The sequence below is a fragment of the Pelmatolapia mariae genome, linkage group LG17 (genome assembly GCF_036321145.2).
Source record: "Pelmatolapia mariae isolate MD_Pm_ZW linkage group LG17, Pm_UMD_F_2, whole genome shotgun sequence".
NCBI classification, from domain to species: Eukaryota; Metazoa; Chordata; class Actinopteri; order Cichliformes; family Cichlidae; genus Pelmatolapia; species Pelmatolapia mariae.
This window is the reverse complement of record NC_086242.1, coordinates 4,953,270-4,980,882: the sequence shown is the minus strand read 5'-3', so window position 1 is coordinate 4,980,882 and position 27,613 is coordinate 4,953,270. Positions and strand designations below refer to the sequence as shown.

The window sequence follows — 27,613 nt, the reverse complement described above, 5'->3', positions numbered from 1 at the left end:
CATTTTTAATGTTCATGTCTTCATGGTAAAGTATGTTAGGGTTCATGGACACATAAACTTTGCATGCATGACTTGGAGCGGGCATAATCATCTCTGGCTTCATAGACGGATCGATAGCTGGCTATCGTCTGCATAGCTTACAGTTTTCTAATAGTACTGCCCCTTAGGGAGCATGCATAGAGTAAAAAAAAAGAAGACCAAATACAGAACCCTGTGGAACGCCATAATTCTCTCTTTTTTTATTGTAATCTGTCAGACAAACGTGACTTAAACCAGCTTGGTGCTTTTCCTTTTATTCCAATATTGAATTACAGTCTCTACAGCAGAATGTTGTGATCAAATGTGCACCAAGAGCATAGTACTAATACCTTTTCTCAAGCTAGGTTAAAGTATGGTAGATGTTTTTAACATGCAACTATACTGTTGCGGGAATATTTGATTCAATATGACATCAATCACAAATTCCTTGTAATCTCTATTACATCATCCTCTTGAAGGCCAAAATGAGCCACCTAAACCAGTCCTTCAGTGTGCCCTCTCTATGTCTATGCTTTGGTCCTCTTATCTTTTCCAGGTTATTTCAGCAGCGGCTGCTTTGTCATGACCTTGCAAAATTTGACCTGTAAATACTATGAGGTCCAACGGGATACCGCTCAGGGTTTTCATAGTCATCACAGATTGTGCAGTAACCAAGAGGACTAAAGCTTTTAGATGGGATTCCCCTCAGTCGTGCTTAAAGCGCACACACAGACGCAAGCGCACACACGTACACAACAATGGGCTTGTGGCCCGTGATCCTCTTCAGATGTCTTCTAGCAAAACTACCGCTGTTGAGATTTCCCAAATCCTCCCTCTGCGCTCATTTAGAAATCCTGTAATAAACCTCTTAATCCCAAACCAGCATTTTCTAGAGGGTTGCACAACCGAGCGTGTCTTATGCAACTGGCCGAGCATTCTGAGTCAATTATAGAACAGTTGGGAGGAAGGGGAGGACGGATGACGAGACTGCTGATGCAAAACACATTTAGATAGGACGGCTAATTTAATACTAACATGTTGTTCTTCATGGACTTGTTTCAACAAAGAAATAGTAAGATTTGTGTCTCAAAAGGACGGCGTTTTCCTCCCATAGTAAAATAGATAAGATAGATTCCATCTATCACAGCAGGTTTGATTAGAAAAACATTCCTAGCAGCTGTTTTAGTGTTTGTGTTACTATCGAACCTGTCACCTAAAAGATTCTGTCTGCCTATTTTACCTGTCAGACTGTCTTTTCGGCTGTCTTCTGTCTAGTGGAATTAAATGTTTTATGCTTTATTTTACTTTTTGTTATCTTTTTTCCTTCCAAATTAAAAATACATGCCAAAATAAAAATAAAACAACTTCTTGTTACCTAAAAGAAATTGTCCTGGTCTGCAAAAGAACTTAAAATTTAACCCTTCTTATTTTTTCTTAAAGCTACAGCACGTTTACAATAATGGGTAAACATGTGCTAATAATAACTTGCAACGCACTGAAAACTTTGCAAGGCAAAATACCTACATGACTGGTTTTACATGTACAGCCCAGTGGAGTGCCAAAGTATAGAACACGTTCAGAATATTTAAAAATATATTATTATTGTAGAGCCTGTATTATAGTTCAGTCTTTAGCTTACAATATAAAGCACCTTGAGGTGACTGTCATTGTGGTTTTAGAGCTATATAAATAAAATTGTGATACAATCATTTTACAGCTAAATAAAGAATGCTTTTATCTAGAATTTTCCATGTAACCCAAAAAGCAGCTTCTAAAACAAACAGGATGAAGAGCGGTGTTTTAAAGGCCCTGAAATGGGCAGTAGCATTGCCACCCATCTGGGGCAAAGGAAGGATGTAAAACAAGCTCATCATTTGGTGGCAGCAGTAAACAAACAGCATGTGGCATTTAAACAGCTTGTCCCCATGAGCTACACTAACAATTGTGTATTTTCCAAATCTGTTGGCATCACACATGACCAAAATTGTTACGAAAACTCTCTGAGTGAACAAAACTAACGCACGAGGCAAGAATAATTTTATTCAGGCAAGAATATTTTTGGGCAGGTGGCAAGATCACAAACCACCCACAAAGCTGAGATTACACTCACTCGCAGACGTGCATGAGGATATCTGCAGATATGATTAAGTAGTTTTAATGTGATTTTTAAAAGATTATCTGGAGTACACAATGAGGACGCCTTGAGTGTACCTACTGCAGCAGATATGTGGACACACAGTCACAGCCGAGTGGAATGTAAGCAGGGGTTTGACGCTAACCATCTCATGCAAGATTTCAAATTTAGACTCTAGCCTAAGTGGACCGTCGCATTCTCACAGATGAGGAACACATAACACTTGCAGAAGAGAGCTTCAAACCAATCAGGACACATCTGTGATCGGTCAACCACAGCTAAACAAACTAAACCACCACAGCTAAACCACCTCCATTCAACTGTGGGAGGTGGATCCTTGATGCAAGTCTAAATTGTATCCATAAATAGAAATTGTCTTATCAGCCAGTGTATGCCCTGAGAATGTTCAACACTGTTGCAGATCCATACTACTCAAAAAACAATTAAAGGACGAGTTTAGCATCAAGTCAAATGAAATGAAATTAAAAACAGGTGTCCTAGAGGGACACTGATGAGACAAACCCCCAAACATGAACGGTTTTACAGGTGGAGGGCAATGACATTTTCCCCTCCTCATCTTTTCTCACTGGTTTTTCACTAGTTTTATATTTGGCAACAAGAGGCGACACTTGGACAACACATCAGTATGTGCCGTTACCTGAAGGTTTGCTGTGTCTCCCAGCACAGTCTCAAGAGCATGGAGGAGATTCCAGGAGACAGGCAGTTACTCTAGGAGAGCTGGACAGTGCCGTAGAAGGCCCTTAACCTATCAGCAGGACTGGTATCTGCGCTTTTGTACAAGAAGGAACAGCACAAGCACTTCCAGAGCTACAAAATGACCTCCAGCAGGCCATTGGTGCAAACGTCTCTGACCAAACAATCAGAAACAGACTTCATGACATTGGCCTGAGGGCCTGACATCCTTTATTTGTTCCTGTGCTCACTGCACTGTAAGGTCAATTTAGCATTTGCCATAGAATATCTGACCTAAACCCAAAAGAGCACCTCTGGGACATTATGTTTGTTGTCTGTACCTCAGACTGTCCAGGAGCTCAGTGATGCCCTGGTGCAGATTTGGGAGGAGATCCTCCAGGATGCCCTCACAATGTCAGCGCATCCTCCATACAAGTTTCTGTTGTGATAAAAGTGATAAAGCAGGCCGTTCTTATGGTGCATAACCATGGTGGTTATGGTGGTAAGCAACTCAACTTCCTGTTGAAATGGATTTAAAGTGTTAATGAAGGTGGCAAGGTTGCCTCTCCGGTGGTCCTCCTTGGGCTTTTGCACTCTGGGGGGGCCTGTGGATGTCCTGGCCTGGGTTTCCTCCATGTCTGCTTCATGCTCTTGGGGGCGGGGCTATGGCTCCCCACACCCTCTAGCAGATCATTACATGGATAAACCTTTTGAACTCAAGCGCGCTCATGCACACAGGTGTGCACACGGATGCTCACTGACACAAACTATATCTTCCTTGGCTGCCACCTTAAAGCATATCGTGCGCTGTCAGTCTTGCATGCTGCTCAATAACATTCAATATTTAGTATTTACTCTTACAGGTATCTAGGTTGTTACTTTGATCTCTGTATCGCGTTGTTCTCTTGTTGTTTGTTTACTTTTTTCTTCTTTTAGTAGGTGATCCAACGGATTTTCTGTGTCTTCTCTTACTGTCCCCCCTTCCCCTCTGTTTTTCTTTCTTTGTTTCTTTCTTTCTTTCTCTTTCACCCTTTCTGTCTAGTTGTCTGTCCAATTTGCAATAACTTAAAATAAAATAAATAAATGAACAATAATAATACAGATCAATCAAGTGGACCACTTGAAAAAATAAATTCATTGGGCATCTTTCCTGCCCTTCAGACAACAATTCTGATTGCTGAACAGGACAGGCACAAAAAACAAACAAACAAATAAACAAATAAACAAATTTATATGAAGTGAAAACTTACACTTTCCCCTCACAAGTTGGATTACTGAAGAACAAAACTCACTATCACAGTCTACCACTAGAGGGCACAGTTGTATTAGTTAACGGCTCTTCTTCTCCTGCCTGGTTGTATCCTGCTCATGGACTCCTGCAGGATGCCAGCTTTAGTTCTCATGAGTGTGAATTATTTAGTTTGAGTGGCTGTGATGGGACAGAGATAAAGAAGAGGGTAGAGGGTGACTCTGAAAGAGCTCCAAAGCCAGTTGAAAGTGCCTACCCAACTTCTCAGGTTTAAGTTAGAGGTTTTTGGTTTGGTTTTTCTCAAAGTGAAATACAGGCCACCTGACAAAATGATTCCTGTTTTGACAAAATAATTACAACCGAGGAAGTTAATGTAATAAAGATCATAAACACAGACAAAGTGTTGTCACTGTACACTTAATGTGTACAGGTTTCACGACTGAGGCATCTAATCCCACCACACATCATATTTTGACAGGCTACCTCTGTTCCAGCTACTTACTTTATCTTTTTCACCTGAGGGGAGGACTGGCTTCAGTTACTATAACAACTAAACACCCAATAGGCTTGTGAAACATGACCCTGCCTTCTTACCTTTCTGTGTGCCTGCTTACATTCATTTCCTCAGCAATACCCAGTGGCAGCAACTTTATGTGCAAGGGTTTGTGTCACGGACCTAGCACAGCTGCCTGTTCCCAGACCCTGATGTGGCATCTGATCCTCAAAAACAAATAAAATGTAAAAAAAAAAAAAAAAAAAAAAGCCCTGCAAACATCTGTCACATGAGTCAGCTGAGGTTAGACATGCGAGAAAGACAGAGGGATTCCACACCTTACAGCTGTAATTCACTTAAGTCTCTCATAGTTTAACCAAAAGCATCATTAACAGTCCTATCAGACTCAGTTCTTTGTTCTAAGTCTCCTAATCTTGTGGGGATAGCCATCAACCTTGGAAAGCCAAAGCAGTGCATCTTTAGAGGAACCTAAAGGAGCTTAGTACAGGGCTTTACAGTGAAAGTCATTTATCAAGAACAACCTGAGAACTAAGTATGAGTAAGATTCACTCGTGGCCATTTTATTAAGTAAACCTGTTCAATCACATGTTTACGTGAATATCTTGTTTGTTTCTTTGTGTTCTATTTATTTTGATCATGTAAACAATATAGAGAATTTCATTTAGCAAAAAAGAGAAAAAATAATGCTATACTAGAGCAAAATACATTTCAATATCGCTTCACCTCTTCTGATTCAGTAACATATGGAAAAGGAGTGTGAATTAGTGCAAACTTATTAAATCCCACCGCTTCACCATAAATTATACGTTAATATTTATTTAGCTTCCTTACCGATATAATCTGCCGTAATAATAATGATGAGCTAATCACATGGCACCAACTCAATGGACAATCTGGTGAAGTTCACTCTGAGCATCGGAGTGGGGAAGAAAGGGGATTTCATTGGCTATGAATGTGGCGTGGTTGTTGGTTTGTTTAAGAAACTGCTGATCTGTTGGGATTTTCCCCTCACACAACCATCTCTGGGGTTTACAGAGAATGCCCGAAAAGGAGGTCTGCCTCCTTTGTTGATGTCAGAGGAGAATGGATAGACTGCTTTGAGCTGAAAGGAAAGCAACAGTAACACAAACAGACTCGTGCCAACTGAGGTACGCAGAAGAGCATCTCTGAACTCACAATGCGTCATGTGCGTGGCCTCAAAACTTTTGGTCAATAGAAAATAACAATTGGATGTCTGTGAAGGTTCTCAGTCATCCAGGTCATTGTAGTCTAAGGAGCTTGGAAAGAAAGATCAGAAAGATCATTAGGGGGTCTACTGGACCCACTAATGATCCACTACCTAATCACATGAGCCAAGGTGTGAAAACGGGTGTGGGTCACAATCAGCCAAGGTTTTGGGTGAACTCATTGTGAAACCTAGCCCCACCTTATCATGTGATTTCCTGAGGTCAAATGGCCCAGGATGTGAGTGGGTGTTAAGGCGTCTGGGAAGGGATCTCAAAACGGGATTTTAGATGGCAGACAGTTGGTCTCGTAAGCCACCGCCTCTGTTCAAAGATGGTCGTTCACAGTGGACATAGATGGCCTCTTTCACTCATCTTTCAAACGATCTGTCTTCTCTGTCCAAAATGTGAGCATTGGCATCCTCGAAAGAGTGACCTTTTGACCCTAGAACTGAAGAAGCTTCTCGGATGAGAGGTGAAACATCTTCAAGCAACTTAAAGAAGTCCAGACACTTTTCTTTCCAAGCTCCTTAGATAACGATTGGATAAACATTGCCTGGTCCGAATTGTCTCGATTTTTGCTGCAACAGAAATCGTCATAATTGGTATAAACATCATGAAAACATGGATTCATCCCACCTTGCATCAACAGTTTAGGCTGGTAATCGTGGCATAATGGTGTGGGGGATATTTTCTGGCACTCTTTGGGCTCTTTAGCTCTCTGTAGCCCATCCTGCTTCCAGCAGGATAAGGCACCATGCCGCAAAGCTGGAATCATGTCAAACTGGTTTCTTGAGCACAACGGTGAACACACTGTACTTTGTTGGCTTCCACAGTCATCAGTTTTCAACCCAATAGAACACCTTTTTCGATGTGGTGGAACAGCAGATTGGCATCATGGATGTGTAGCCAAGAAATCTGCAGAAACTGTGTGATGCTGTCATGTTAATATGGACTAAAACCTCTGAGGAATGTTGAATCTATGCCAAGAATTAAAGCAGTTCTGTAAGTGAAAGGGAGCCCAACCTGGTACTAGCATGGTGGAACTAATAAAGTGGCCAGCAAGAATATATCATGTCATACAGATGTGCGTAAAATTGGGAGCTCAGACCTTAACCCTAAGTGTAGAACTATGAAATGAGTAACTTCCAGTTTGTGTTACTCATCATTTGTTAAACCCCTAAACGTTGATGTTACCACATTTGCTTGACTGGTGCACATGTTTGAACCAGCCATGCTCCCTTCCGTCGAACAGACACGCTAAGACACAACGCAATTTAAAAATCCATCATGTCATTGTTTTTTAATTTTACAGTCATACAATCATTTTTTTGTTTCTTTCCAGTGTCTCAAAACCATAAAAAATAAATATACATTATGTTACAAAACATTTCCAGTGTCTCAGATTATACAAAAACACACATCTTATCAACAGCATTGATTACATTAGAGCAAAACACTGGGCGTGTACAGGATGTAAGGTACAAAGGCATTTAGTGACTGTACATTGTAAAAATGACCTTTTACTAGCTGCATAATGCTTCAGAGCTGCTGTCATTTTCAGTTTTAACCCAGATTTGAAAACTTAGCGATTAAAAGGCAGCATCAATTACGCAATTTCTGAACAGACCCGCTCAGTCTGTTTCTTACTTTTACACTACGAAAGATCAACAAATGGCTTTTTAAAAAAAAAAAAAAAGATTCTGCACTAAAACTGAGTTAAACCGAACTGACGCCCAACTCTAATCTGCTTATTCACCAGATCTCATGACTTTGGTAACCAGGAGTGTGTCTTGCATTGGATAAACAGGCTCGACAAACACTGGAAAACAAGGCTTCAGGTTCACAGTGCTCCAACTGCAAAGCTGAGTTTTCAGCAGAGGGGGGAATTCCTCTTCATTCCACATAATTAAAGTTCATTTAGACCGTACTCTTGCGTGTGTGCATGCACTCAAACACAACAGCAGCAGCCTGTGAATGCACCACCGTAGAGTGGAAGCCCACTGCAGCCTTTTACAGTATTGTGTGAGCTTGTAAGGCCTCGGTGCAGCATGAAGGCACGCAGCGCAGACTTGTTGTTCTCTGACTGTTAAACCGGCGTACGATGTGCTTTCTGTTCTTTTTTTTCACTACTGTGTTCTTGCTAAAACTGACATAGAAAATAGATCATTTCTTCTTCACTTTTTAAAATTATCTACATGTTACTTACACTCTAAATACACTGCACCGAGAGGCTGTGGAAGCCTTTCTTTAATTAAAACAAAAAAGAAGAGCACTTTGTGTTTCATAGCTCTGCCCAGCATGAACTGAAGCATGTGTGTGTGAGACATCTGAGGGACCTGCAGTCTTTGAAATCATTTTGGATTACAACTGTGACGGTACCAGCCTTTAGAGGTTCGTGAACAGTGATTATTACATCTGACACTTTGCTAACTTCACCTAATGAAACAGAACATAATGATGTGCTCCTCGCCAACACTAGAGAAGAGCTTCATGTTAGGGCCCACAATGCATTCTGGGTGTCATTCTTCATCTTCCGACTCTTCCTAATGATTTCCATTAGTGGTTTTGGCACACGTGGCTCAACCGTGTCTTTACACAGTCCAGCACAGCGTTCCCTTTGTTATCGCTCACATCTCTGCTTATTTTCTCATCTAAGGCAGTCCTAACGTCTGCAATTAATACTGCTCGCCCGAGAAAGGAAACATGACGGGAGCGGCGATGCTGACAGGATCAGGCTTCTCTTCATCCATCCTTTAACACCTCTCCATCTTGCAACTTTTCCTTTCATGTTCCTCGACTCTTGGTCCCCTCAGCCCCGACCTGGCAGGTTGTTTAGCTCCTCCTCTCATAAAGGCAGGCTGGTCTGGGTTTGCCTAACAGGTCAGATCGAAGTCTCGTTACTGCCACTGTTAACAGAGGGGAACAAAAGGACAGGAGGGAGAGGAGAGGGAGGGGGATGCAAAGACAAAGAAAAGAGGGGAACATGCAAGGTAAAAATGAGTGCAGGGATGCGGGAGGGTCCTCATGCAGCATTTAATCAGGATGGTCGCAGTATTTCATGCTCGAGTTAAAGGAATATAGTCATTAAGAGGATTGTTAACACATTTACAGTTTAAAAACCAGGATAGCTTTATCCCAGTTATACTGGACATAAGCGTGCCATCAGTTTTCTCAACTTACTCGCAACAACAAAGCCTTTATGATGCATGCAATATTGCATTAGCTGGCACTGTGATCAGCTTGATTGTTGCTCGTTTAACTGTAAATAGCGCTTGCTTGCAAGGTTTTTAAACTTCTACAATCACTGTTAAACTGATTTTGAATCTTTTTTTTGTGGACACATGCTCAGGTGTACTGAGCAGCACCATTAATGAGACCTCTCAGTTTCACACACTTGAGGTGTAAGGGTGCTCTGTAGAAAACTGCTCAACATCGATTTCTAGGGGGTTAGACAAAGTGCTCCACATTTAAAATGTCAGTCACAATAGGGCCACACTCGTTTGTGTAAAACTGTCATGGTAGCATCTCGGCAGTTTTGTAAAACTTGCAAGCGTCTACAGTCACGGGGAGTCTGCAGCAGCTTCCAGAAATCACACTGCAGTTTCCCCTGGAACTGCATGTATTAGTCACTACTGTTGCTATTAGTGCTAAAAACAAACAGTATTCTTTTCTTACTCTGAGTCTGACTCATTGCCTCCGTTGACCGTCCCCGACTTCAAGTGCATGGCAACTCCGCCATTTGTCTCCCGGTAGATACCCGTTGGCGGAATCTGAGGTCGTGGGGCGACAGGCGGTTTGATGGGGGAGCCGCTCTCGTGGTTGCCGAGTCGGCTTCCTTCGTTGGAGGCCAACGAAGGCGTCCGGGACGACGGGGTCATGATGTTGACGGAGGGAGGGGGTGGGGAGGTGGTGTTGTTGTTGTTGGGGGGAGGGGAGGTGATGGTGGGCGAGTTGTAGTCGCTCAGCTTCTCCCTCAGACGGTTCTTCATGTTCTTGTCGGTCAGCGGAGGAGGGTAGCTGATCTTGTTCTTCAAGATGCCTGAGTGAGACGAGTGATTTGTGTGAGCAAGCGTGACATAAAGTCGATTCAGATCGGCTCTAAACACTTCTCCCCTCACCTTTTCTCTGCTCTGGCTGGTGGTTGCTGTTAGGCTGACTGGCAGGCGCTGAGTCTTTCATACTGGTAGGAGTCTGTCTCTCTCTCTCCTGCAGAGCCTCCCTCTCTCTTTCACCAACGTGGTTGAGCTTGTTCTCTGGGTGCAGCTCCACGTTCACCTTGGTCTCCACCCTCAGCCTCTCTGCCCCACCTGGGTCCTCGCTGTCACTGGCTGTAATGGCATCTGTTGGCCAGTAAGGCTTCACGTGATTAGATGTTGATTGACCTGCTGAGAAGGGAAGAGAAAACTTCAATTTAATTCAACATCATATGAGGAAAAAGTGTTCATTAGAGCAAAAAGATGATATCTTAAAGGTACAGTCGATCATTTTTTTGATGATTTAATAGAAAAAAAACAATGCTATGAGGGCAATCCCAAAAGTAAGGTCTCCTATTATTTTAGAAATACAAACAACTATTTATTTTCCATAATATTTACCTTATTTTAAAGCTTGAATTGCTATTTCGGGAAATGCATTTTTGTAAACGCTTGCCGCCACCACAGAATCACCTTCCGGACAAATGTTCTTTCAACTTTGGGAACAGGTCGTACTCACTGGGTGCGAAGTCCGGACTGGTTGATGAAGTTCCAACCAAAGTTTTGCAGGAGAGCGACAGTTTGACAGGCAACGTCTGGACGCGCGGTGTCGTGGAGAATGCTTACGCCCTTGCTCAGCATTCCTCTTCTCCGGTTCTGAAATGCCCTTCTGAGTTTTTCCCAGTATTTCCCAGTACCTGTCAGCATGTATTGTGGTCCCAACAGGCAGAAAGTCAACCAACAATACCACCTTTTGGTCCCAAAACACAGATGCGCACTGTGCGTAAGCATTCTCCACGACACCATGCGACAGTTTGCTCAAAATGTCGCTCTCCTGCAAAACTTTGGTTGGAACTTCATCACCCATGCACCCACCCACCCTACAGTCCAGACTTCGCACCCAGTGAGTACGACCTGTTCCCAAAGTTGAAAGAACATTTGTCCGGAAGGTGATTCTGCGGCAGCGGCGAGCGTGTATGACATGGGCATTGCATAACTGTCACAGAGTCTACAGAAATTTATAGACCGAAATGGCCATTATGCAGAAAAACAAACAAGTCTTTAAACTTTAAAATTATGTAAATATTATGGAAAATAAACAGTTGTTTGTATTTCTAAAATAATAGGATACCTTACTTTTGGGTTTGCCCTCCTATAACAATGAAGAATGCTCATAAATATATATTATTAAAGTGAAAGCAAACTAGTTCTCATAAAATGTCATAAAATACGCAAGCTTATTTGTGTCCAAGTTATATGTACTTCAAAGAGAGTTTCACAAGTGCCAGCTAACAGCAGCTAACAGAGGCTAAGAGGAGCTAACAGAGGCTAACAGCAGCGCTTACCAACAGAAAAGTTGCTCAAAAATCCTCAAAATCTCACCTCAGTATCACTGTCATTGGACAAAAGTGAACTTCACTGATTTATATCAGACTCCTTTCAAAAAGTTTTACAGTCTTGCTCAGAGTAAATAAATGTGGGCACTTTTCACCCTGCATTGATAGCTGAGGTAAACAGTAGACTTACTGACAGCCTACACAGTTACTTTGCACACTACAGATGGTTTTAAGGTGACAAGGGGTAAAAACGTATTACTGCAAAATATATAATTAACCACATCTAATTTTTATTTCCCAATTTATTGCCGATGTAACAGAACTCAGCTGACAGTAATCTGCAATCTACTGAATCTTCTGCAATCTGTAGTGGGGAGAATTCTACACGCTGTAACTTTAAGGCTTCTATTTAGACTTATGCATTTACCTTTTGGAGTGCTGTGAAGGGGCCTCTCGTTGTTCCACTTTGGCTTGACATCAATATCATCATCCTCGCTGTCGGAGGAGTGGGAGGAGGCATAGGAGGAGCTGTGTTCATCTACTGAAAGCTCGCTGTCTGAGTCAGAGTCTAATTGAAGAAATGATGGCGAAACAGACCAGTGAACAACAACAAATACAGTATATCAGTAAAATAGACTTGGAAATGAAACATTGGAAATGCAATTCAATATAAAAAGCTTACCATCTCCTTTGGTGCCATTTCTATGGAACAGAGGTCCATCCAAGTCCGTGTGGCCTTTAGCTGTTCCTGAAGAGCCACTGGGCTTCTGACCAGACTCCTCCCTAGAAAAACCAAGGACGGCATAGGCAGGCAAGAGAGAAACAGGAGCAGATGAATAGAGGTGTAGATTTAGAGGAGACACAGAGGGGAAGTACATCATTGCTGGAAGTTAATTCAAGCCCCAACTTGTGGTTTTACACAACTGATGTTTAACAGCTGATACAGCAGACATCTCTCATTACAAAACATCTGGTACTGTTGATTGCCTTGACACAGACAAAGCGAATATGACATTTAGTTTGTGTGTGCTCCTGTTTGTCTAATGTCAGAAAGTCCCAGCTTGATCATTAATACTGAAAAAATCTAATACAGGTTTACCCTCTCTTCATCAGTTACTGGTCGTGGTATAATTATTGCAAGAATTCAGAATTTTAGCATGTCTAGTAATCATTTAATGGATCAAAATGACAAATGGGTTATGTTTTTTTCTCCTCTCCTGCCCTCTCTGTCTGAAGCCGTTTATTCCAGGTTGGAATGAGAACTTGGCTGGAGGGCAAAAACTGCTACTAGAGACTCTGACCTGTCTGATGGCTGATCTAAGAGAAGCTTCTGGAAGCAGCTGAAGACGTGCCAACAGCTCCAGGGAAGAGGTATGCATGTCTATATTACATTCCTACCTCAACAGGTATAATCCCATCACCCCTTCGTTTCTGCTTTTTTCTTTCCACATCTCTCCCTTATTTTTCTCCTCTTCCTCTCTTTATATTTCCCCCACATTTTGCTCTCTTATCTGCTTCTTTCTACGCCTCACCTACAGACAGCTCGCCACATTTCTTCTCCTCCCCAGCGTTACTACTCTTATTGACCTTAGAGTCAGCTCTTATTACCCAGATGACAGCTTTACGGGCTAGGCGTACAGTCAGACCAAAGTGTGATACTGTAAAGCGCTTAAAAACACCAGGTATATGAAACACAAGCCTACTGTAATGAAAGCATGTCAGTGAACACTGAACAGATACAGCTTGTAGAAGAGGGGAGATCAGCTTAAGATGACAAACATCTATATTTTGGCGCAGATTCATCTTTCAAAGTCAACTTTTATAGATGTATCAAGAACACACCTGTCACACAGTCAGACTTAGCTTTACTGATTTAGCTGTACTGCTCAAGATCAAACATTCTAGTAGTCTGTAGCTAGCTTGGACCAAAAAGCTATATAATTATTATTGTAATGTATTCATAGAATAGAATAGAATAGAATAGAATAGAATAATCCTTTAATTGTCCCACAAGGGGAAATTTGGTTGTATTCATGTTATTGCTTTAGTAAGTTCAGTTTGAAGTCCAATAATTTCCAGCAAATTTCAACTGCAGAACATTGCAATAACACATGTATTTAGTTGCAACATTATGAGAAATACCAAGCTAAAATTTTAGTAGCTAAAACGGTGTTACTTTAGCAACATATGTAAAACTAATGGAGTTCGCAAGAACACCGTGACTGTTAAATTTTGAGATTAAATTTCATTCAAAATTTTCCCTTAAATTATAATAATCTGAGTTGATTTCAGTTTGAATTTCAGTCTTTATCATCATATACCAACATGTTCTCACTCCCAAAGTGCTAGGTGACAAATCTTCGGTATATTACGCTTCTGGGCACACAACACATCCCCATATTACGAGATTGGAAAAATGACGAAACATGAGAACCGTTTGGAATGAATCTACACATGTAAATTTATTTTACTTCGATCACTTTGTAAAACACTATCTAACGTCATTAAAGTGGTGGTTAAGGTTAGGGATAAGGTTAGGGTTAGGGCTGGAATACATGGCTGGAACGTCTATTACCACGGGACCGTCGTTCTACGGGATTTCATCCACAATCCGGCGCGTAGCATAGGAACGCGGAAAGTCGTCTTTTGCGTTCTCATGGAAATCAACAAATCGTCGGTATATTACACCTCTGAAGTGAGAATGGGCTCCTTATATATAAACTCTAAAGCACATGGACTCTGTCTGCTCTGTGCTAAAAACTAACGTGAAGTACAATAGAAAAGAAAGCTTTACACATTTTGGTAGCACCTACAGTGGTGTGAAAAAAGATTTAAGTCTAATCTTTTGCATATTTGTCATGCTTATGTTTTAGATCAAACAAATTTTAATATCAGACAAAGATAACTCGAGTAAACACAAAATGCAGTTTTTAAATCATTATGTCTTTTATTAGGTTTGGCTTATTTCCCTTAATAAATCCACTCATCATTTGAAAACTGCATTTTGTATTTACTCGGGTTAGAAAGGATGCAAATACTTTTTCACAACACTGAGGATAAAACTAATGCTTTGCAAAACAATTCTACCTAATCCTACAACCGCCATCATGAAAGTTGTAATATTTCATTACATTTTTGTTAAAAGCACAAGAAAATCATATGAATGTTCAACACTTTTAAATCTGTCTCATTACCATGAAATTACTGCATTTGCTGCTAAAGCAATAAACATACATAGCATAAGTTTACTGCACTATAAAAAATGTATCACATCAAATTCACATAAGCAATAGTAGAATCTAATCATCTCATATAATAACACAGTAATATGGAGGAATATATGTCTATTTGTGTGCATTTAGTTTTTTGCAAACAGGCCATGCGCCATGCATTGGCAAATGTCAGTATAATTTTCATGCAGAAGGTGCCAATATGTGGCAGAATGCATGTGGTGTAAGAAACAAGATACCTTTGGAGAATAAGGGTGGACAGGGCGTGTGTATACTTATGCAGCGTGCGTGTGTGTGTGTGTGTGTGTGTGTGTGAGATGCAGTAAGGTGTGTTAGTCAGCGTGAGACTTCTGCATCTCAGACATGCAAAAAGGGCACCAAAGAAAGAAATTTGAAAGGAATGCCAAGACACGCTCATCACACAGCAGAGTGCAAAAAGCCATGCAGTCAGTCAGCGTGTTGTACCTGAGTGTGTAAGCCAGGTAGCTACTGCGGCTCTTGGCTGACCTGTCCAGTGAGACGGTAGACTCGCCAATGCCTGAACGGTACACTGCGCCGTCCTCTGTGTACATGTTGTTGCAGTTGAGAGAGCGCTGAAGATGGAGGAATAACAAAGGTTATATTTTAAACAAGAGCTATGTGACCGAAAAGCAAATTAAACAAAAGAGCATATAAAGAAATAAGAAACAATGTTTAATAACTTGATGAAAGCTTAAAGATACATATTTAAATGTATCAATATATATGTATAGGGATGGGGATTGAGAAGAATTCAGCGATTCCATTATTGATATCACTTATCGATTCTCATTGGCGCCGTTTTGAGAGGAACCACCTTTGCTAAGGAGCAATAAAGAAATTACATTCATTCAAATGAATTGCATGCTGTGGTTTGAATGTTTGTGAATGTTTGTTGAGGTGTTTCCCCTCTTTGTTGGAGTCATTACTTAAAAAAGTAATTATTACACATATTACACAGAACACTTTTCTTAAAAGTAATGCAGTACGTTACTTAATTACTCCCAGGAAAAAGTAATTTGTTATACTACTTGTTACATTACTTTCATGTTAGTCAGTATAATAGCTGAAACATAGTCTCATAGTCTGAGGCTACAGCTGCACACACCAACACAAATCCCTTATGAGGACACACATCGCTAATAAAAAGCTGACTGCACGAAGCCAAGATGTAAACCAGCACAAAAGAGCGATCTCCATAGTGATACTGCTTTAGAAACGTGAACAGGCAGAAAGGGAGCAGCCTAACTGCTCATCTCGTTGTTACCTGTTGAAGTTAAGGGTCTGGCTGCTGGGGTCGCGATTCACTCAGCTTTCGCTCTAAGTTCTTGGCTAGCTTAGCATCAGCATGCTGTCGGCAGATGCTTATAAAGAACCAAAGTTGTGTTAGCAGCATTATGCGGTTGTTTCTGTCCTGGATGCAGTTTTCCCTTTTACCATTTTTTTTCCTTTAGTGCAACAAAAATAAAAGAAATGTCCACATCCACGCTCTAGACCAGGCTTGTCCAACTCAAGGCCTCGAGGGCCGGTGTCCTGCAGTTTTTAGATGTGTCCTTGATCCTACACAGCTGATTTAAATGGCTAAATTACCTCCTCAACATGTCTTGAAGTTCACCAGAGGCCTGGTTATGAACTAATAATTTGATTCAGGTGTGTTGACCCAGGGTGATATCTAAAACCTGCAGGACACCGGCCCTTGAGGCCTGGAGTTGGACACCCCTGCTCTATACTGTGTCGCTTTTTTCCTCCTCTGACACCTGAACTGAAATCAGCTGATTGTAGTGTGAGTGCAACTGATAGGTGCGATCAGTAGGCAGGCATACTAACTGCAAACCGGTTTTCCACAAGAACCGGTTCTCGATTCCCATCCCTACTATATGCATGTATATAAAGTATATGTTTGTTCACTTACTGTTAGCAAAGAGCCCCTTGTGGTGCTGGACTCGTCTTGTATGCTCTTCTTTCCTTTGAAGATGTTCTTGAGGTTTTTCCTCACCTCTTTGTTGAAGACCACATGGAACAAGAAAATGAAGACTCCCTGAAAAAAAAGCAGAAGAACGTATGTATGTATGTATTGCTGAGGAGAGTAAATAATCAAATGTGAATTGTTTTCAAAAGTGTGTGTGGATTATCTGTGCATCCAGAGCTCGGTGTGGGGTTAGCAGATACCTGCAAGCAGCTCAAGACAGCAAACAGGTAATGGAAAGTCATTACATTGCTGTTGACTGCCATTAGACCGAGCAGCCAGGTGGCACTGATGAGCACCAGGAGGAGGAAGGCCATACGTAGGGCAGGACTGCGTTGGGAAACATAAATGTTTTAACAATGGTATAAAAAGCCAAACTCAAGGTAGCAACTGGATCGTTTGATGTATGTGAAATGGCAAATGTGATGTGGGAACCTACATAGCTCCTGACTTCTCTACAGCCTTCTGTCTCCGACCACAGGAAGCCTTGGCAGCGAGAACAAAGATCACTATGTTCACCTGTAAGGGGAAGGAAAATATGGAGAATTTTAACTAATATGAATATAAATAAATAAATATATGAAAAGCTCTTTTTAGTCAACTGCTGATTGAGACATAATTAGCGTCTTTTATTATTAACCCTTTAAGACCTACCATAGAGCCAAGTCCGCCAGAGCTTATCTTATATATATTTTTACATGCTGTAGTGCCATTTTGGGGAGCATTTCAAGTTGCTATACATCAGTACAACTGTTATAGCCCAAATTTTAATAATATGTATGCATTAAGTCCATAGTAACTACATAAATTGCAAAAAAGTGCAATAAACTACAAAGAAAATTGAAAATAGTTTTTTGGGGTTGTTTTTTTTTTTTACATATATTTCTAGTTGAGGTTTATCCCTCAAAACTGTAAATACAAAAAAGTTGCATGAAATAGTTTCCAGCCACAGGAAATTTACTTTGAATGTCTTCATAGTTTTATTTTTGAGATGCACCAATTTTTATATACTGCAGGAAAAACAAAAATAAATATTATAATGCAAATTTGCAAAAACACAGCATGTGCATCAAAATAAACTATTCCCAGCAGTGCAATTTGAGTTCTAAGCATCCCAGAAACGTTACAAAAAAGCATGAAGTCAAACTTGACTTTTAAAAACACCAGTATAGGCTTATAAGGTTCTGAAGGAAAAAACAACATTTTCCGCTTAAAATATGTCACTTCCGGTTTCGGGCAGGTAATGGCGGACATGCGATAGTTCACGCTGGTGTCTATTCCAACGTAGGAAGTGTTATGAACAGCTGATCGGATCGGCAAAGCATGTTTCTGGAATATATGTGGAAGGAAACCGTGACCTAGGACAAACTAATGGTATAAGATGTAAGTACAACTCCTCCGGTTTGATATGCAAAACGGGGCGTCCCCACTCCAACCGGTCTTAAAGGGTTAAAAGAGATATTGGACATACCAGGACGACTACAAAGATGGGCCCTGCAAAGCTCCAGATGAGTGTGTCATGGACAGAAAGCCAACAAAAATCTGGATTTCCATAACCCTGAGGATCGAGGCCAACTGCCAAACCTACACACAAACACAATGAAAACACAGTGGAGAAATAACATTTTGATCAAATCAGTCTGACTTTATATTATTAAAATATTTTGGATTCTTTTTTTCAGTTAAACATCATAATCGCTCACTAATTTTGTCACATTTGGACCTTCGTATATATTTTATATCTCTATTTGTCTCTTCCAAAAACATAATCCTAGCATCCAGTGCTGACGAAATCACTACATCACACAGCATCTGGTAAGTGTTCATCAAATTTTATAAAAGTGACACAAGAGTGGCACTAAAAGGAGGAATCAGACAGAAGGAAAACAAATAAACATGACACAAATTGTTTAAATTATATATAAATTATATTTACGCCCTTCTTTTTTTCTAATTTTGACACACTGTGAGCATCTAAGTAACAACCATCTCTTTTTCATTGTTTCTCCTGCTGTCTCATTCAGCGATCTTCCCACGGGGATCATAGCCTTTTTAGAAAAGACGAGTCATGACACGATTCTCCCGACAACCTGCCATCTCCTATCGCACTGTTGCTTGTCCTGGCGAACGTGTGTGAGTGTAACTCACCAGTGATGATAGCCGGTATGCCCCAGCCCATGGCGTAGTAGAACCTCATGTGACCGTAGTTGATGTTCCGCAGCTCGGTCAGCATGCGGTAGATATGCAGCCCCTCCACGAACATCCAGGCAAAGGTGCACATGTAGAAGTAATGGAGGAGGATGGCGATCACGGTGCACACAAACTGCGAGTTTGTAGGATGGGAGAAAAGAAGAGAGCGCCAGATCTTTAGGTACAGCACAGTATCGGCCACTTTGGTTCAGCAGTACCATTAAATCTATATATCTATATATCAGTGCAGGAATCAGCCAGCCTTTCAAAATAAGACAATTTTCTGTTTGATCATCTTTGGATATTCAGCAGACAACCTGGAAATAAACCATCCGACTCCAGGAAACTCTGAATGAATATTTTTTTAAAATCTTGAAAGCCTTGTCAATAAACTATTCAATTTGTCAAAAAAAGTGATAAATTCGTGAACTGACAGTAAACGTTTTTATGTCACAACTTCTTTACGTAACACGGCAATGATTCAAACTGTCCCCACATTCCTGTATCTCCCCTCCTCCCATTTTGTGCTGTCTGGTGCTACAGTAAAGAATGGTGTGTGTCAGTGAATGCTGAGATACGGTGTATTTTACTAATGTTTTGTATTGCTGTGGAGATCAGAGAAGAAGAGGGAGAAACTACTTTGACAGCGTTATAAATCATCCCGGGAGATGGCCCTGGGCACACACCGACAGCATTCCACTGCTCTGATGCACGTTTACCTACACACACACCTAAACTTTGCACGCACACTAGCAAGCGCTTACCAAATCAAAGAGATGCAAAAAAAAATAAACCCCAAAGAGATTAAACTTTCTCTTTTAAGCATCTCCTTGCAGACTTGGCTTCCACTCCACAAAACAATACTCCATAAAGATAAAGCAGCATGTGCGTTTACCACCTCATCCCAGTCAAAACATGGTGAGTCAGAACATTTGTACAAGACTAAAGACAAAACTCCCACAACTCATCTGGCGCCTGTAAACTTACTTGCTTCTCTTTCGCTGTGGTGCATGTGCACATTTGTACTTTAGGGTAACCGCAGTTGAGAAAAGGGCAGTTAGCAATGAATACCGATACTCGAGCCGGTTCTGTCAGTCAAATCCAACTGTAAGCTCAGCAGTACATATGTGTGTGTGTTTATTTTGACATCTGCAGATATCCTTTTCTTTTAGATTTATAGTAGGTTTATTGAAATGTGAAGGGGCTGCTGAATCACTCGTTGTAGGATTCATTTATGGGACCTAACCTTGAAATACAAGGCTGATTTGACATCTTCTGTCATGTGAATGATGAGGTGTGAGATAGTCATAAATAAAGCACAACCACCAGGGCTATGCCTCTTGAACAGGCTTTGCTTTCATCCCCGATTCATTACCACTGCAAGTATTTTTCAGAAGCACATGTATATCTGTTTGACAGCTGGGGGTGGTAGTTACAACCCTCCATGGAGTTACAGGACTGACAGTGCATCTCCCGATGCCTTGGGTTAAAACATCTGGTTTAACCAGACTACGTAAAGCTGACTCATTCACCTTTAACATGTTGTACTTACAAGGGTTAAGCTTTAAGGTGCTAGTTGTCCTTTTGAGTTGCTACTTATAGGCTGAGCTAGGATCGCTGTGATTCAGGTTGTTACACAAACCAGCACACAGAGATAAGTATGGCAATGATCTTCTCTAACTCTTGGCTAAAGGGCAAAAAAGTACACCTTTAAATGTATCCTTATATCTCCCTTTTTAAACCTCATTTCTTCTACTTGTCAATTAAGAGATTAATGGTGTTGTCTGTACCACAGACATTTGAGATTTTTATCAAGTAAAAACTAAAGCTGTTTTGGGAAAACCCTTGCCAGGACCTACCACCCTGAGGCCAGCTTTTAGAGACAGGTACCAGTCACAGCACGTCTCCACTACTGGCCCACAGAGGTTTGTGTATGAGTGTGTCAACAGACTTCAAAGATATCCGATACCTTTTGATCCTTTACTGTATGTATATGGAACTGAGAGTAGTTACTAGCCATATCAGTGACTAACAAAGGCTTTTAACTCAATTAAGGTAGACTACATCCTCACATAACATTTATCCAGCAATGGCAGCTCACTAACATATAACACAATATAACACAAGGTTATATTGGAAAAGCAGTTTGGTAAATAGCACATTCCTGACTATTACAGTCATTAGTCGACAATCACAACACATAATCTGTCAGATAAAGAAAGACTCTCAGGTAGGTCTTGGCCCATTAAGTCTTTTAATGCTCTTGTCAACCCAGCGTTAGAGGGCTGCCTGCAGGAAAAACAAATATGGTAGGCTTCATGGAAGCTCTGATACACTAATGAAGTAAACACCAGAAAAAAAGCTCTTTATCCCGCATCTCAGATGCCCCACACCACTCATGTGGTTTTTAGACTATGTGCATGTGTACTCTATATTGCTTTATATGGTAACGATTAGAATTTAATCATGGTGTAATTTCTCCACCAGTAGTTTATTATTATTTATCGATCTTTCATAATGGAAACTACAATTAACTAAAAGCGAACTGACCCAGATTCAGGGTGTCAAGAGTCTAATCCTAGAAATATTCCTACTGTGTTTCAACCAACCCACTTTTGTAAGGAATACTGAAGTATTCCCTACAAAAGTGGTTGTGCAGTTTCTTCTTTTAAGCTGTTAAATTGCAGCTGTGTATTTGGGGGTGCTGTCTGCCAAATCCTGCATGTATGAAGGGAACCTGTAAAGAAATTACACGCATGGTTTGTTGGCTTTGTAACTGATCGTGCAGCTGCTGTGATGGGCAGTAGAGAGGAGCAGCTACACTCCTGAGTGAAAAGATCAGTTCTAATCTGACAGTGCATCATTCACAAGCTAGAACCTGCAGTCCAGCATGCTGTAAAACACTACACAGAGACATTTTCAAATATGTATTAACTCTTAATCTCAAAAGTTTGCTACTGATCAAAGATTTCCAGATGTGGGTAACAGAGGGCAATGCAGATGACGCTCTGCAGGAAAGAAGAAAAAGCCCATCATCAAAGCTGATTTTGATCTTAGGAATATAGAGGAATGTTTGTTAATTTATATAGCAATGGTATTTTGAGATTATTTCACATTAAATATATGATCATTTAAGCTGCTATCTTGTCAAAAGGTGTCACTACAGCAAACAATCCACATGTTCAGGTGTGTTACACTGGATCCCATTCATGACGCAACCTCGTAGGGGATTTAAATCTACAGCTGGAACTAAACCAGCCTACACTATGGAGCCACACACCATTACATACTGCAGTTAAATGGAACAGCTGCCCAAATAATGCTAAATACAAGACAGATTTAATTCTGGCACGTTAATATCTTTGTATTTCTTGAATGAATCAAATATGTCTGAAGAGGAAAACATGAATCTGAGAATACTGCACACATTAATTTAACTTATATTTAAATTCTCAACTGTTCTAGTTGAAGTCATGGATTCCTGCAAAATCCAGGTCAACTTCAGCAAGAATTCTGTGGCAGAGGTCATTTTTTACCAAAATTTTTAAGCAGAGCTAGCCCATAATGCCCTTTGATTTAATAACAGCAAACAAACACTTTATTAGCTAAAAAGATGGCTAACAGGGGGATGCATACACTATGACAAAATGTGAATGTGATCTACAAACAGTTTGCATAGCTAGCTAAAAGTCAATGTTTTACATGGCTAGCTAAGAGCTAAAAGTTAGCTAAAAGTGATCGATAATAATAATGTTACTATCACGATGGTCAGCACATATATGCACAAACACCATCACACATGCAGCAATTAAATATCATCTATGTGTTTTTGAAAGTCTTTTGATTTTCAACTGTATCGTCCACCAATGTTATGTCTTTTGTTTGTGTTTGATTCACATTTTATGTTCAAAGTACGTCGTTCTTACACAATCTAACGGTCACCGACATTTATATTGTTCAACTCACCGCTTAGTAATGAATGAAGAATTTGAAAAACTGTTGCTAGTCAATAACTTTTCAATGGTAATGGTAATTTAATAAACACTGCTAGCTAAAATGTCCACCTCTAAGAAACTGAAGTACTACAAACCCAGCAGAGCTACTAGAATCTAATCATTGTCATAATTCGCTTCAATTAGGAGAAAGATTATTGTTGATGAAGAAATATTCATATGACTTAGGAAGCTCATATGACAGAGCTACAGGACATCTGACAAAGAAGGCTGGGAATAACCGTGCAGGATAAAAAACACTTTGCAGGTAAAAAAAAATGCACTTACCACATTGTCAGTCTGGTTGATGCCCAGGAGGAAGACAAGCTCGGAGAAGAAGAGCGCTGCCACCAGGTTCCTGTGGATGGCGTGGAGGTTGGTACGGAGCCTGCGCAAGAGGCACAGCAGGATGAAGGTGATCAGGAGGAGAAACAGGGACACGGAGACTGTGGTGTACGTGACGATCTTCAGAGGCAGGACATCGCCGTGCTGGTGAGAGCAGTTCCAAGACAGCGAGTTGGTGATCAGTAACAACCACTAGGTGTTTTAAAACAAAGCTGAAATGAGATAAGTTTTAAGCGCTACCTCTCTTTTGGAAATGTCCATCAACACAGCAAAACTGGTCATGTGGTTACACTGACAGCTAATGTGGGTGTTGTTCCTGTTGAGCACCTCGCAGCCTTTAGAGGACCAGCCGCCTGTGCCTCCGCTCCTAAACACGCCAAGGAACACAAGCACAGGAGAGACCAGTAATGTATACATTTAAAGCCATGTGAAAACAATGCATTTAACTACAATGTATTTCAAATTTAACTCACCCGACTGAGTGGTCCCAGAACACGCAGACGGGTTTGGTTCGCTCCTCTGTCTCCAGCAGGGTGTACTCCAAGATGACCGGGGGGTCCAGGACGGTAGGAAGAGGCTCACCTTCGCTGTGGATCGTGGCGCTCACGATGGCTGTGTTGATCACCGGACGGTTGGGGACTCTGGAAATACACATTGTACACTAACATTCGCATAAAGTTTTCTCTGCACCTTCTGGTGTTCACCACTTGTGCGTTCTGAGCAAGAAGTTAAGCACAATAGCAGTAGATGGCTTTCACAGAGGTCAGCCATAGTTTACCTCAGACTCCTGCGGTCTGCGTCGTATCTTTCTGGAAGGAGCTTTCCCAGCGACTTGTACACTATCACCACAGCAACAGGCAGTGGGGCAGGTGGCTCGAGATGGCGGCGTTTCCTGTCTGAAACTGTGTGCTCCTCTTCGAGGACAGCTTCTGTCTGAGCTGGAGGGGCAGGAGTGGGCTCTGCTGATGTCAGAAAGAAAGAAGATGAAGCTTTAAAAGCAGAAAAAATTTGATTGAGGTCTGATTGAGGCATCGTTCCCACCTTTGTTTCCCTGAGTACCGATATTAAACTGTGGGAAGCGGACAGAGGAACCGAGCTCTTTGGGGTAGGCCTCCTGGATTTCCCGGAAGCGAGGAAATGTTGCCCTCTCTGGGTTCGACACATCCAAGTAGTCCACAGTTAGAACTGAAATAAACAGGAGTAGACATGATAACTTGTGTTATCATTTTTTTTCCTGCAGCTGAAGCACAATTCAATTATAGTTTGGAGACTCACTCATGTTTTCAGTGACGATGGTGAAGGGCTTCAGGTAGGTTTTCCGGACATTCTGTGCCAGCGTGTTCGCGTAGTCCTCAAAGTTGCGGAGCAAATGTGCGGTCCCGCTCTCTGTCCTTTGGATTTGGTCCCAGTGGTCCTTGGTGTTGGGATCCAGTATGGCGCTGCCTGCTCGCACCAAGTTCTGGAAAAAACACAAATTGCCAAGCTATGATTGGAAAAGGAATTTATATATACAAATAAAAGCAGAAATGGATAAAGTTGTTCACCCAGTGAGCATCAACCAGTGGAGGGCAGCATGCCACCAATGTTCCCAGTGCTCACATCATATATATTTTTATAATAATAAAGTGCATAAGGCTACCTCATTAAACTCTGCATCCTTCATGGCGGTGAGATCAAACCCGGCCTGGCGGCTTTCGTACTGCAGAACATAATTCAGAAGCTGGGCGGCCATCTTCACGTCATTACCGTAGTAATGTGACGTGTTGTTGGTGGCGCTTTGAAGCAAACGCACAATGGTCTTGGAGCGTTCGCTGTCCATCCTTGAACTGTTGCGGCGGAGATCGTCATTCTAGAAGAAGAGAGTGGAGGATGCAAAGAGAGGGAGAACGGGCAGGTCAAGGTAGGGAAAAGCTCCTCGGGTTTGACGAAACGTCACAGGTTCAGTCTAATAAAAGCCCCTGTCTGCTTTCATGCTTATTTCTGTCTTTTATTCACCAGTTTTTTCAGATGTGTGAAGGCGACGGTGGTGCAGTTGAAGAGCTCAGGTGCCAGCCAGCCCTTCTCATCACTACAGTGGCGGATGGCAGTGCCTGGAAAAGAACAAATAACATAAAAAACAGAGGACACGGAAATCAATTTCCTCACAACTGTTTCCAAGACATGAAGAGAGAAGAAAACACTGTGAGGAAATTCTGTTCTATAGCATTAAAATTATGCATTTGTGCAGTTACACAATTAGAGATTTTGCATTGAGGTAAAAATTTGCAAAAAGGGGCAAAAAGTGTAAGTGCAATCATGTCAGAAAATTTGACTGTTCTACTATGATCACATATTTTCTCGCATACTTTAGAGATTTATGTTTTATTACGTGTTTGTCTATGTATGTTTTTTAAATAACGTATTTCTTATCTTAACTACTTAACAACTTTTTATTGTTGCCTCAAACAGTTTTATTATCTTAAAATACTTTTGTTTCACATGAAATTAGATATGAACTGCATGTTATCTGTTTGTACGGAGGAACAAAACTGACAACATTATAAAACCAAAACAAAAAAAACACAATTACATGGATAAATGTATATGCCAGTAAATGCATCAAAGGTAATATTAAAAAATCATAGACATTATTGAATGTATAAAATGCTACATAAAAAACTATTTTTATGATATATACTTATATAATTATATAGTCCTGTTTTGCTTTTTTCATTTTGTATTTAATTATTCAATATTTGTTTCTAATTTTAATTTGTTTGTATCTTTTAATAGATTAGCTGGAGGCAACTATTTTGTATGGTAACCAATCAGATAACAGGGACAAACTGACTTCCCAATAGACTTTGAATAACAGCCTCCTCACTTATATGAAGAATAAATAAAATATTCAATATTTAAATAAATGAAATTTAAAAAAATGGGGAAAACAAACATAGCAACACAAAGGGAAAATTATACAGAACATATACATTTAAAATGTCACACTTTATATATTTTAAATAATTTAAAACACATTAATGATCACAACTAATTATAACATTCATTTTTGAACAGCAAATTTTCAGAAATTTATTTCTTAGTTATTTTTTGATTTTGTTAGTTAAGAAAGATTTGACTGGGCTAGTAAGTACTAGTAGTAGTATAGTAAGGATACAAATTTTAAAAAAGGCACATTGTGCACAACAAAAAACTCCAATCTGAGCAGAACTGTTCTGAAGATGTGCAGCAGTTAAATACCTGATGAATGTAAGGCCATTCTTTCCTGTCTCAGTGCTTAAATGTAAAACTACACCAAGTCTTTACAGGGAAAGTCTCACTGTTGTAAAGGGAGAAATGCCTACCACTTGGAGCTAAAGGAGGGCACTGAGCAATGCTCACAAATAAATTCCCTATTGAGTGCTGGGAGACAACAAAAAGGGCACCATGGTGACTGCAGTTACCAAGGGAGTAACCAGGAAAGAGGCAACGTTTTACTGGGACAGGTCACTGACCTCGACTCTTGAGCTCACCTTTCTCATACACACAGTGAGCAAGAGGAATGGTATCGCCGTCAGCTCTTAATGTACCTGACGTACCTTTACACACAAACCGCCACATGATTGGCTGGTTAAAAAGCTCCTCTGGACTCATGAACCAATCAGGGTGCTTTATTCATGTGTTGTTAAGCCTTGCAGAGTGAAAGACAGTGTGCAGTTAAAAGTACTCACCAAAAGATCCTTCGGGACATTTCATAGCAGCAGGGCGTCCAAATTTTGTCTTGGGCCACCAGATGCCAGAATCAAAGGCCTTTGGGCAGCCCTCATACACCACTGTGGACAGGAGGGTAAGGCTTAAGAACAGTCTTGAAACACAGTAATTACTTTTTACATTGCACGTGGTATGATGCTTAAACTGGGCCTGCTAAAGACAAATGACAAACTGAGGTTCAATTAGCTAAAAAAACAAAACAAAACAAAAAAAGCATCGCTTTAAAAGGCAAACGTCCGCCATTTTTCCGCTTTAAAATGCGACCCGGCTGATCCGTTTTAACCACCTTATAAAACAGCCAGACGGAAAAACACACAGAAATTCAACCAAATTAATCCTGCAGAGCTGTTGCACAAGCTGCAAGACATAATTCATGTCAGCGTATTTGACAGCCAGGACAAACCAGATTTGGACCTGCAAGCTTGCACAAGCTATGATACATAACTTAGCCAGTGTACTTACTCCAAGCTTCTCCATTCAATACAATAAGAATAATTAAAATAAGGAGTGGTTGAAGGTCATTTTTGAAACCAAATTAACTGTGAAGCTGTGTTTAGTCCAGAACAGATATTGTGGCATGAGGTCTATTAAAGGTAGCTACATCTTAGTGAGTCTTATGAATCTGAAAAAACGCACTAAATCCACTCCAGCATTTTGGCTAAACAACAATACTCAGACAATAGATTAGGGTTTCATGTCCTTTAAAAGTCCAAGCACGTTCTCAGCCTCCAAAAGGCTTCCTATTAGGTCAAACAGTAAGC

General features: G+C 40.8%; 1 protein-coding gene across 1 annotated transcript in view; it reads right to left on the bottom strand.

The window, feature by feature from the left end:
• Positions 1-7,149: 7,149 nt before the first annotated feature.
• The window catches only part of celsr1a (cadherin EGF LAG seven-pass G-type receptor 1a), a 97,930-nt gene continuing 77,466 nt past the window's right edge, over positions 7,150-27,613 (bottom strand). The window contains exons 17-36 of the mRNA XM_063501242.1: positions 26,813-26,914; positions 25,101-25,195; positions 24,745-24,954; positions 24,381-24,564; positions 24,147-24,290; positions 23,884-24,067; positions 23,579-23,746; positions 23,346-23,472; positions 23,049-23,249; positions 18,727-18,901; positions 18,050-18,162; positions 17,018-17,097; positions 16,782-16,908; positions 16,525-16,650; positions 15,060-15,187; positions 12,047-12,147; positions 11,792-11,932; positions 9,953-10,219; positions 9,510-9,873; positions 7,150-8,740 (exon numbers count right to left, since the gene is read on the bottom strand). Coding sequence (XP_063357312.1) covers positions 8,716-8,740; positions 9,510-9,873; positions 9,953-10,219; positions 11,792-11,932; positions 12,047-12,147; positions 15,060-15,187; positions 16,525-16,650; positions 16,782-16,908; positions 17,018-17,097; positions 18,050-18,162; positions 18,727-18,901; positions 23,049-23,249; positions 23,346-23,472; positions 23,579-23,746; positions 23,884-24,067; positions 24,147-24,290; positions 24,381-24,564; positions 24,745-24,954; positions 25,101-25,195; positions 26,813-26,914 — 3,062 coding nt within the window. The 3' untranslated portion in view covers positions 7,150-8,715. The remainder of the gene's footprint in view (positions 8,741-9,509; positions 9,874-9,952; positions 10,220-11,791; positions 11,933-12,046; positions 12,148-15,059; positions 15,188-16,524; positions 16,651-16,781; positions 16,909-17,017; positions 17,098-18,049; positions 18,163-18,726; positions 18,902-23,048; positions 23,250-23,345; positions 23,473-23,578; positions 23,747-23,883; positions 24,068-24,146; positions 24,291-24,380; positions 24,565-24,744; positions 24,955-25,100; positions 25,196-26,812; positions 26,915-27,613) is intronic.